The following is a 12,286-nucleotide window of genomic DNA, read 5'->3' on the forward strand; positions in this document are numbered from 1 at the left end:
TGCGGGTGAGTCTCGTTCACTATGACACTTACCTGGCTTGTATTAATCGCCAAGCGAGAACCAAATTAAACAGAACGTCTTCAACATATGGTTTGTCTAGAGGTTTTTCATTCCTCTTACAAGTACTCTATTTTTCATCATTGTAAAGTAAAATACAAGAAAATGATGTTTTTGTCGAGTAACTTTTAGGGATTTTTTAAAAGATGACATTGCAAAAGTATAGTGGCATATTAAATTAGGCAGACAAAACCTCAATTTTGGTTTTACTGGGGAAAAATGGGCTCAACCGCCAATTATGCTTGTTTTTTCCGGATTCTGCTGGATACTAGCTTCTTATAAACAAAAGAATGAAATATGTTTAACTGCAAAGATCTTTCAGAATTTGATGGATAAATAATTATAAAAAAATACATTACAATCAGTGAAAATTATCTGAATTAGTTAAAAGCCACCGGGAATTTTAATCATATTTGCAACTATTTGGGGACATTTGTTACACTGTACAGTATATTACTTCAGTGTAATAATAGCAGTTGACAGCCGTGTGAACCACAGAGGTCCTAAGCGGATAAAAGCTTTTCTACGCTTTCCTACGGCCGTCTCCTCCTGGATCACCTTTGCTTGTTTTGCTTGTTTTAAAAAGTGCAGTTTCTGTTCTGAGTCACTGAAACAAAGGGTCCAAGGTTGCGACAAAAATTGTCAAGGCTGCGTTTCTCCTCCAGGATACCTGCTTTCTTTTAACCTAAGGAAAGGTCCTTTGTACTAGGGAGTGATTTGAAGATCTTAAGTCTTCTAGCTTGGGTTATTGAGTGGGTCCAGGACTTCTTTCGGGTCCGCTTGCAGGCGTCTCCGAAATAAATGCAAGCGAAAGCATTTTTGCAGGTTGAAAGCTAGGTAATAAGATTGCCTCGTCGACGGATTTCCTCTCCGTCCCTAGATTTTCCCATTTTCCCTTTGCTGACTTGCAATGCATGGCTTGAAAACTTGACGAGAGGGAGGGGATGTTGGGGATGGGGGGGAGAGAGGGGCGAACAGCGAAGCGTTCCATTGAGCCTTGCCCTAAGTTTCTGATAGGCTGTTCTTATTATAGCCGGCGCCTGGGCATTGCGCTTTCGGATTGGCTGCGCTCTGCGTCAGTCTTGCTCTCAGCAGCGAGTCTCGACAGCGGGGGAAGGATGGAAGGAGGAGAGAGAAGGGGGCCGGGTGATATCACTGCCCCGAGAAGGCGGCCTCTGGGTTTAAGATGTTAGGCAAACAGGGAAACTAGTGAGGAGCCCTGGTCTCTAAGCGCGCGCCCGGCGCAGAGCTGCACAGAAGGAGACGGAAAGTCGCTGCTGCCGCCGGGCAAGAGCGCGAGCGGCTCGCGCCGGAATTGCTTGCTTTTTTGCAGTCACCCTCGCTTTGGATCTACTACACTCTACCTGCGCCCGATCGGCTGGCCGGCCCGTCCACGAGCCCGCTCTTGGCCCGGCCGGCAGCCTGGTGATTATTAATGGTCTGCGCCGTTCGCCTTGGGAGTCTACGGCCCAGGTTGCCGACGCTCTCCCAGCGGGGGCGCTTCTGCCGCGGGACCTTCGCTTGCAGAGGCTGATGCGGCGAAGCCTGGCAGGGGACTCGGCGGGGGGCGGGCGGGGGGCTTCCCTGCCTTGAGGCTCGGACGGGACTGACTGCCTACCTGCGGACCGGCCGGGAAAGAGCCAATTCTGGCTAGGGGGCTTTACCAGCCGTCGCTCCTGGGCCACCGGCTGCGGCTGCCTCCGCCCCTCACAGCGGCGCACTCTCATTCACCGGGGTTCTTGTCCGCCAGCGTGCAGCCCCCGGCCGCCCGGGCTGGCTGGCTGGCGACGCTCGATGAACTGCCTGAAAGAACCGCTCAGCCTGGAGCGTTTGGGAGCCGGGAATAAGCTTTGCTCCACCTCCCCTTCGTCCTCTTCTTCCTCCTCCGCCTCCTCGTCTTGCCACCACCACCACCACCACCACCATCACCACCACCACCAGCCGGCCCTGGTTATGGCTTCAGCCCTGACGCCTGGCCAGCCGCGATCGGCCCTGGATTCTGCCAAGCATCGGCTGGAGGTTCACACCATCTCCGACACCTCCAGCCCCGAGGCCGCAGGTAAGGGATTTCTCGCCCCAATCCATTCACTAGCCTTCCCCAGCCCCTCACTTTTGGGACCCTCTTCACCATTATTCTGCAGAGGCAACGCGGGATAGTGGCTTGTGGACCCGATCCGTTATTTCCGTAGTTACAAATTAGAAAGGTAGAAAATTGCAGACGAATATCAACAAAAAGCAATTCTCCACTCCTGGGGAACGCGAATCAGACTGTGGCAGGTATTTGCGGCTTTGATATAGAGAGGGCAAAGAATGGGGGCAATTTTTATATTTCATCTTCTGGGCCGATATTTGTGTTTGCAAGGGAGAGACGCTAGCCTGGCAGCAAACCCAACAGGAGCGTGGGGCACTAAGGTGAAAGCAGTCAGAGCAACAATTTCCAGGGGTATCACAGTGATTTAAGTAGAGTTTATGTATCTGTGTGAAATTGCAGTAGCTTGAACTTTCCTTGCTGAAAATTACTTTAAAACCGGGGGGGAGTGGGCTCTTGGAATAACAAGATACCCAGAATCGGAGATTAAAGTGTTAGGGAAATCAGTGTGATCCCAAGAGCACAGAATTTAGAAAACCTGAAACCAATTCATTGTAAGCCCCCATGCAAGTTTCCAAGACAGCATCTTTCCAATAAGCTCCACTGAAGCCAGGAGTTCTGCTAAACATATATACATGCTGCTGAAAGACAACACCACTCTGTGTGTGCTTACTCAAGAGTAAGTTCCATTGAGATTAGCTGGGTGTTCTTTAGAATGAATGTGCATAGAATTGAATTGCAGTTACAGTTCATGTGTGCAATAGCTTAGAAACTTCTGAGTCAGAATATGCAGTACAGCCCAAGGAGAAAGGATTACCATCTAAGTCCCAAAGAACTGAATGGGACTTACTTGCAAATAAATATGATTAACTTTATTTCGGGTTGAACCTCCAAGTCTTGGGTTAACGCTATGTACATTTTATTTGGGACTAAATCCACCGATACAGGTTGGCCTTCTGCTGAGTAGAACAATATAGGTTTTCGGTGGATATGGACCATGGATTGGAATGACCACTTCACATTATACTTAGGTCAAGCCATTATTACTCAGAAATAAACATGTCTAATTTATATAAAGGTCAACCTTGAGACCTAAAGAGAACTGTATATCTATCTTTATATGAGTTAGATTCATAGACATCTACTACAGTTCATATTGTTATCTCACTGTTGTGTATAAAACAACTGCTTCTGAAAGGATTCTGTCTGACTGAACCTCCAAAGAGATTTTTGAGGCATTTGGCATTTATTCCCTTCAGTAGTTTGTATCAGTCGAGATCAACTCTCTAATTTGCAATCTATTATTCAACATAATTTCTGGATGCTGTCTTCCTGTATCTGCCCCAAAGGGGGCATGTCTAGAAATGTAAGAATATGTAAGGTAATATTAGGTCTCCTCAAAATCTTGATAGGCAATTTTGAATGAACACACAGCTGTGTGTCCTTTCAAAAACGTTCGTGTGTGTGTGTGTGTGTGTGTGTACGCACGCACGCACGCACCTTAAACCAGTACAGTGGAGCTTATTCTTGTCAGTAGATCCATGTTCTATGTTACAGAAGATTTGTCAGTTCAGACTCTACTGTCACACTACAACCACGAATGGTTATATGTTTAATTGCAATGAAACCATTTGCTTAAGGGGGGAAGGAGTGAGCAATCCCTGGAATACTCACAGTAAACCTGCTTGGACCTGGAAGTTTGAACGGTTAAGGAGTGATTAATTTACACAATCGATGTTCGGTTCCAAGTCTAAGCAGGTATTTTTGTAGTGGGAATCCCCCTTTCTTTCCTTCCTTTCCCGTTTTCATCCTATGCTTTTGGAAAATCTTTTCCAAAACCTGGGAAAGTCCACACACACACAAACACACACGAGGAAGCCACTTCTCACCCTTGTGGCGTTCATCACCTAGACGCATTCGCGCTCTCGCATTCTCGGATGAGTCTGTTTCGCTGGGAAGGGAGCGCCTTCATTTCAGCAGCCCTTCGGGTTTCCGCTTCTTCTCATCCCCAAAGCTCCTGTGCCTGACAGATTGCGAACAGGTACACGAGTGCTTTTTTTGTTTGTTTTTTGTTTAAAGAAAAGTGGTCCCTATTCATTCCAAACCACATCGCTTTGGCTCTGACTCGTTCCGGGTCGTGTACGCTGAGTCCCCTTGAATTTCGATGGCGCGGGCTGAAATGAAGCGGGCTCGGGACGCAGCCTTTCCCGGCGGCTGGCCTGCGCAGCGCCGGCTGCCGGCCGAGGGACGGGGCGACTCCTTTTCCCCCGCCGTGCCGCGCGCCTTTCCCCCTCCCTCCCCCCCCCCCAACGGGCCCCTGACCCGAGGCTGCTCTCCTTCGCAGAAAAAGAGAAAAGCCAGCCGAGCAAGAATGAGGACGCGGGCGCCGAAGATCCGTCCAAGAAGAAGCGGCAGCGGCGGCAGCGCACGCACTTCACGAGCCAGCAGTTGCAGGAACTGGAGGCCACCTTCCAGCGGAACCGCTACCCGGACATGTCGACGCGGGAGGAGATCGCCGTCTGGACCAACCTCACCGAGGCCAGAGTCAGGGTAAGGGAGCTCCGTGGCGCGCTGGGGGCCGCTGGGCGGGACTTCGCTGGGAGAGGCGGCGGAGCCGCTGGCCGCCGCTTTCGATTTCGCCTCCAGCGAGGCGGGCTTTGGCCCGGCGCAGCGCCTCGGTTCTGTCTGTCAGGCCCTGACAGATTGCCTTCTCCTCCGAAGATAATGGATGGCCGCGGCTGTGCAGCGTGTTCTGAACGGGATGCCAAGAAAGCGGCTCAGGGCAGGCTCCGACGTGCGCCCAGCCCAAATGCGCCAAACGCCAGGCCTCGGCCGCCTTCCCAGGCACCGCGACGCGCCCTTCTCTGCATTCTTTGCCCCCCCCCCCGCCGCCCTCCCTCCTTTCCCTCCACTTTCACAACTCTGGTGGCTTATTCCCCGTCCCGCTTCTCGCCTTAGATTTATGGCTCCATCTAAAAGCCCCTAAAATCCGGCAGGATCAGGCAGCTCAGTCGGAGGGAGGGGGGGGGAAGCCTCCCCAGTGCGCCAAAGAAGAAGGAGAAGGGGGCACTTCTGTAGTTCAAACCATTCGTTGTAGCTCAAAACCATTCGTTGTAGGAAAATCCGATGGAATCCGGTGCCGCTCGAATTTTCCCTGTGTGAATCGAGTTTAAGTTTTAGGCAGCAGTCCGTGGATAGGTCTCTCTAGACTGTAGAGTTAATTCGATGGGATTAGTGATTCTAAAGCTACGTAGAGTCTGAATAATCACTACTGTTTGGAGTCGGGAAAGTTGGTTAGTGAACCTTTGAATTTCATTCCAAGGGGTTCAGTGAAAGCCAGTGAAATGAAGAAGGGGAGAGAGAAGCAGAGCTCAGCTTGTTTCATTGTTGTCACTATTGTTGTTTTATACACACACACACACAGAAAAGAGGAACGCTTTTTTTTTAAAAAAAGGGGGGGTTAAACCAACCCGGTTGTTTTCTTGGAAGAGAGTGAGGAAGACACTCTAAAACAGTTGCTGTGCAAAGGGACGACTTTTGAATTCAGCCATACTTACTCCGTGTTTCTTCTTCTGAGGCTTTGGAACTGAGGTGTAGAGTGGAAAGTCACATTGTTTTGTGAGAAAGTGACCAATATCTCCGATAAAATGTTGCATTTCCAATGTAAAGTCTTTCCTAGATTAAATTAACACGAAATCCATTCCTTACTATTCTTTTGCAGAATCCCTTCTAATTGCAAAGCTCGGAAACTATATACATCCCAAAGTTTTTAAATTAAAAATCGGAGGCATTGGGGCTCAACCTTTAGCAGAACTAAACAAGCAACTGGGAAAAATATGGAAAAGTATAAGGAGGCTTCCCCAGACAATTATCCCGGAATTCTTGTCGTACAATCCATTTAAACTGGAATGCTTGCATTTAAGCTGATCTTGGACTGAAGTCCTCCACTTAGAGAATTGCCCTCTCAGAAACAATGCGGTGTTGAGCAACCTTCCCCGGGTCTTTGCGACATCTTGGTTCGTCCTAATAGGATTATTGCTCTTGAGATTCTGCTATTGCTGCTGTTGTGGTTCTAGGCAAGTTTCCTCTGTGTTTTTGTGTTCTGATGGGCGATGCAATTGTACTCAGATTTCCAGTTGTGCTACGATGGTGGCCCTAATCAACAGTAAACCACATCTAGGATGGTTTACTGTATAATAAGAATGTGTTGGGTTGTCGTCCCAAGCGCCTGAAATGCAGTTTGGACTAAGGAAGCAGGTCTTGCTCAAAACTGAGCAACATAGCTTCAGCAGTTCAGCTGTCCATGATGCTGCAGACCGATCCCCAGCTCAAGAAGTGTGTGGCTCAGCTCCTGAGGCCCTGAAAAGATGCTCGGTCCTCAGTTGTAGATGGCAGAAACATGATCTGCCCCTGCAGGTTGTCTGCAATCTGGAGCAGCCATCTCTGTGTTTGGGGAATGTAGGGCATTACAAACGCTGGCCTTTGCTTCAACTGGTGTGGGGCGGGGGAGAGCAGAGGGTCCAGCTACGAGGGAGATTTGCTGCATGTCAACAAAAGGGGAGACTAGCGACAATTCGAATCCACATACTAAGGTCGTAGGAGGTGGGTTGGCAGAGCAGGCCTACTGAGGATGTGGATTGGAGAAGGAGGCGCAAACCTTTCGCCTTTGTCTTCGCGGTGGAGGCGCCCGTCCTTCGCCCGTTGTGAAAGAGCAAACTTTGCCAAAAGCACAGGAGGAGAAGCTGGGGTGGATGTGGCTTAGGTCTACTAATGATTAGCACATGAAAGAAAGTCACTGCTATTACAAGCTGTTAAGGTAAAGATTTATTAGAAGGTTTCCTGCCCGATATTTATTTTGACTTTTTTTCCTGGTTGCTGGAGAGAAAACATTGACCGGATTTAAATTTCATGCTACTCCTGGATTATTAATATAATCATTAGAATCGTTATTCCTCTCCTGTGTAGAAAATAGGTGTTAAAATAGATTAACTTTGCTGCGTTAGACTTTTGGAGGTCGGGGAGGGGGAACTTTGAGGTGTGGAGTGGAAAAAATGAGCTCTTCCCTTTTGTTCAAGATTACCTCTCGGAACAAAATGAATGGGCTGCGAAGCAAGGAAGAGATGGCACAAACGTGGGGTGAAAACCAACCAGTAGATACATAGGACATTTTCTTGGCTAGGTATCAGAATTTGTTATGAATTATCTTTGCCTTCGGACGCCAACAGATCTTTTGTCAGGGCTAGGAACAAAGTCATCCTCGTCTCAAAGTCAGCTTCGGATAAGCATTTTTGTCCCTTTTAAGGAGAAGGAGATTGGCCCCTCTCTGGAGAAGCTATTTCTTAGATTCAGCGTAGGCCAGCTCCAGTGTGCTTATTACTGGAATGTAAATGCCAGGGTAAACTGGTTTGTTTATGTAGCTATAAATATGTTAATAAAGCCGGAGAAACAAAACTCTGTTTGCTCCATGGGCCAGTTTGCGTGAAAGGTGCAACATTCTAGGCTAAACAGGTTTTCCATGCAAGTAAACCTTGCTGACCTCAGCAAAATCCAAGGAAAAGGTGTTCAGACTGACGCAGGGGTAGGTCTCTGCAGACAGAGCCTTGCTTCTTTCATGGGGCTTGGGCCTTAACCCTGGAGCCCAGGCCCCTACACGTTGAGGCAAAAGGGGTTTGCACTTTCCGGGCAGGTTGCTTAAGGCTTCCTTGGAAGGGAATCTTGTTGAGGGCAAGAACCATCTCTTATGATTGTGAGGCTGCAAAGATTTTCAGTGGTGCCCCTCTCTCGAAAAATGGGAGGGCCAGGAGGGGCTCTTGTTAGATAAATAACGGTACATTTCACGTTCGGGCAGCCCTTCCGAAGTCCCCCCCTCCCCACCTCCCGTAAAGGAGCCTTGCAGGGCTTTATTGGCCGCGTCAGGAGGCGGCCTAGGAGTGCAGATTGCCGTTCAACTCGCGTTTATTGTTCAGGCTCAGCTGAAGGGCCTACATTCTTTTAAGGCGGCCTAAAAAGATTTTCGGTAAAATAAAAACCTGGATGAGTGAAGTCCGAGGCTGGAGCGGGAGGGGGAGGGGAGGGGGAGAGGGCGGCGCCCGAAGAAGTTGGGGGGCGGCCTCCTGGTCTGTGGAGCTGGCTTGCCCCTTCCCTTCGCTGAGGGAGCCCGGGAAGCCCCGTAGTGCGGGGGTCGCGGAGGGCTGGGGGTCGCGTGCGCGGGGTCCTTTGGCTTCCCCCGCAGTGACCAGCTTCTCCTTCGCCCTGTTTCCCTCCTCCTCCTCCTCCCCCTCTCTCTTCCCTCTCCTTAAGGTTTGGTTCAAGAACCGGCGGGCCAAGTGGCGGAAGCGGGAGCGGAACCAGCAGGCGGAACTCTGTAAGAACGGCTTCGGGCCGCAATTCAACGGGCTGATGCAGCCCTACGACGACATGTACCCGGGCTACTCCTACAACAACTGGGCCGCCAAGGGGTTGACCTCCGCGTCGCTCTCCACCAAGAGCTTCCCCTTCTTCAACTCCATGAACGTCAACCCGCTGTCCTCGCAGAGCATGTTCTCGCCCCCCAACTCCATCTCGTCCATGAGCATGTCTTCCAGCATGGTGCCCTCCGCGGTCACCGGCGTGCCGGGCTCCGGCCTCAACAGCCTCAATAACTTGAACAACCTGAGCAACCCTTCGCTCAACTCGGCCGTGCCCACGCCCGCCTGCCCCTATGCCCCGCCAACCCCCCCTTACGTTTACCGGGACACGTGTAACTCTAGCTTGGCCAGCCTGAGACTCAAAGCCAAGCAGCACTCCAGCTTCGGCTACGCCAGCGTCCAGACCCCAGCCTCCAATCTGAGCGCCTGCCAGTACGCCGTGGATAGGCCGGTGTGAGAGAAAGGCCAGCCTCTTCGGCCGGGCTTCGGGGTGGCTGCGTTGGGGGGAGGGGCGGGGGAGAAGGGCAGGCAATCGCGCGTGAAAGTCGGAAGGGACGAGGGAGGTCTCGCCTCGGCATCCAAGGACTTGAACGTTCAATCCAAAGTATACGGGCACTACGGGGGGCGGGAGGAGCAGCAGTTAGACGGCCGAATTAAATATACCCAGGCGGAGGGGGAGGGAGAGAAGGGAACCCCCTGAAATCACGGCGTTCCTTGCTTTTCAAAGGATGTTCTTCGGCTCCTTAAAATAAATGGAAAGAGTTTTTAAAAGTGGGAAAGAAATATTCCCAACAGCGACAAGGACATATATTATAAATATATATAAAATACGGACAAACGTTTGACTGGATATGGTATGACATTTTAATGTTCCTATAAGCTTGTTATTTTTTATGTTTAGCATTGTTAACATTAAAAGAAAAAAATGACGGGAAAGGATGTATATATATATCGAAATGTCAAATTAATTTTATAAAAGCAGTTGTTAGTAATATCTCCACAGTGTTTTTAAAAGTTAGGCTTTAAAATAAAGCATGTTACACAAGAGAGTAGGGATTTCTTTTTCTTTTCTTTTTTCTTTTTTCCGCTTGCGAGCAAGGGAATGTATATACTAAATGCGACACTGTATGTTTCTAACATATTATTAATATTATTATTATTATTATTATTATTATTATTATTATTAAAAAGGAAGTCCCATTGTGTGAATATCGGTTTTAGAATAGTACCTCTGGTGGATGCAATGGTGACTTTTGAAACTGCAATGTAAAACATACCCTGTGTATAACATTTCGTATAGTGTTTTCCTTTTCAGACAACATTGGAAAAATGTGTTTTCTTTCATGGGAGTAAAATATACAGCATACAGTTTGGTCTGGATTTTTTTTTTTAATTTTGAATGAATTAAAGCAGGAGAATTTCCCAAGTACTGATGAAGAATAATACTCAGCTCTTACCCAACCTGCTGTTTAAAAAAAGGGAGGGGGTGTGTTTCCAGTAAAAATCAAACCTCTGTTACAGCCTTTAGGCCTGAGAACGTTAGAAAATATCTGAATTTATCATTTGAGGTATATCTCTGGCATAGCAATATGAATGAGGTTTAAAGAGTGCCAGTCCTCATCAGGCAAAGGTGGAGGGTGTTTTTCAGGACCAGGAGAATAAAGTCTGTGTTCATGGATCGAATTAACCAATATCTGAATGGGTACAATCCAAAAGAGGTTTGATTCTCTTGACTTTCCCTGGAGAAACTGAAACCAAACGTTAACTCCCGTTGCTCGGGAGCAAGCCTCATTGAAATCCGCAGAACTGACTTCCCAACCAAGGTTTGCTCTTCTACCTCCCCTTTTAAACCTTGGGGTTTACAGTTCTGAACCTTGGCCGGAGTGTGCCTAATACAAATAACTGAACCAATAAAATGATCAAATAGCCTAACATTTCTCCCCCGCTGTTTTTTGTCTCTTTCTCCCTCCACCCCTTTTAACCGAGTTTCCTCTGTTAATTAAGGGGGGACAGATCTCTGCCCCCTTCTCTTCCAAACCAGGATGATCCGCGATTCCCTTGTGGGCCGGTGGTGGGGGAGGGGGAATAAGCGGGCTGGGCTGGGCTGGGCTGGGCTGGGAAGACTGAGTGTCTCCTTTCGGGGGCTGGACCTGCAATCTGTTGCAATGTTTGGCTCCCAGCGAGGTGGACCTACTGGTTCTTGAGCTACTGGTTCTTAAAATCATGCCGGATTATCCTTTACATGTCTGCGGGAGGATGACGCAAATCAGGATGAATTATCCCACCAGCTCTCCGAGCCCAGAGGTTCCGACAGAGGGACAGACTAAGGATTTAAAATGAAACGAGCAAAAACACGAGAGTAGGAGAGAAAGGAAAAGCTCCATGCACATCCATCGGATATGGGCAAAGGACTGGAGAACCCAAACTGAAACGCCTCCCATCTCTCCCCCGACGCCCAGATTTGGGTGTGTGCGGGTTTTGATATGTTGTAACTTTACCAACAAGCCCAGCACCCAGACGTGCCTTTGTTCTGCTCTGCATCGCGGCCGAAGAGCAGGGAGAGAAATACCCCAATGAATGTCCCTTGCTGATGATGGCCAGGCCCTTTTCTCCCCCTTCTTTGTCCTGGGGAGGGGGAGCAGCAGACTAGACTCCCCTCTGAACACAAAAGCTTCTCCTTTCTTGCTTATCCGGACAGCGAGTGAAGGGCGGGGGAACTGAAGGGAGGAATAATGGAAGAGGGACAGCCGGAAGTGTTCAGCACCTGAAGTCGCCTCTGCCCAAGCAAACTTGCAAGTCGCTTTGCGGTGAAATCCAGCGGCAGGAAACCTATTCAACCACTCATCTTTGGTTTGACAACGACTTGTGGCGCATCTCTTCCACCCCCAAAACCCCTCGCCACTTAGTAGGATTCAGAAGAGAGGTGGATTTATAAACTCAGAATCTGCGAAGACAGGCCCTTCGAGCTACCGAGAGACGCGTGGGCTCAGTGTTATAGGGTCCAGATCAAGCAAATGGGCCCTGAGCGCAAAACCGAAGTGCTGAAGCCTCCGATCTCACCAGCGGATGGTACTCTGAGATGCTTAGATTATCATCTTCCGGTTCCGGCCAAACGTAAAAGCCTAAATATTTCTTTGCTTGTTTAATCCGTGGAAAGAATCAGCACAAACACAAGGGAAATTTTACCCAGAAGTAAAAGTAGCCGGACCCCAATGGAAAATGCGCTCCTGTCAACTTTCAAGTTTAAATATTGAGATTCCAAAATCACAACGATCTTTTCTGAATTTTATCTGGGCTCAAATTGATTGTGTACAACCTTGCCCAACCTGGCGCCCTCCAGATGCATCGGACAGCAACTTTCCTCTTTCCCAGCTGAGAGTTGACGCCTAGCACATCTGGAGGGCATGAAGGTGGGCGGCCTTAGAGTGGGAAGGCTGGGTGGGAGGTTGAGTGGCCTTCTGAATTCGCCCCTGCTCCAGCTATGCTGAAGGCGGGGCGGGGGGGGGGGCGGGGAGGAGGCCAGAGGCAGCCGGATCGGGAACTTTCTGCCTTATCACCCCGTTCCATCGCCAGGCGTTTGCTATCGATTGATTCTCTCTTGTCAACACTTCAAATTGGGGAATGAGGAGCCTGGGAGATATTTATTACGGTTGTTCTGCCATGTGCACGGTGTTTAAATTAATGGTAATTATTAATCCAGTTGCGGTCAGCCCGAACCAGCACTTTAAAAAAG

At 49.1% G+C, this 12,286-nt stretch overlaps 1 protein-coding gene across 1 annotated transcript; it reads left to right on the top strand.

Annotated features, from left to right (window-relative positions):
• The first annotated feature begins 1,232 nt into the window (after positions 1-1,232).
• Positions 1,233-10,476, top strand: PITX2 (paired like homeodomain 2). Its single transcript, XM_088132978.1, has 3 exons — positions 1,233-2,116; positions 4,491-4,696; positions 8,447-10,476. Exons 1-3 carry the CDS (start codon positions 1,852-1,854, stop codon positions 9,008-9,010), a joined length of 1,035 nt encoding a protein of 344 aa, XP_087989104.1. The 5' UTR covers positions 1,233-1,851; the 3' UTR covers positions 9,011-10,476.
• Positions 10,477-12,286: the final 1,810 nt, after the last annotated feature.

This window comes from Python bivittatus, unplaced genomic scaffold (genome assembly GCF_059951505.1).
Source record: "Python bivittatus isolate LINGU-HERP-01145 unplaced genomic scaffold, Pbiv_v1 ctg000070_np1212, whole genome shotgun sequence".
NCBI classification, from domain to species: domain Eukaryota; kingdom Metazoa; phylum Chordata; class Lepidosauria; order Squamata; family Pythonidae; genus Python; species Python bivittatus.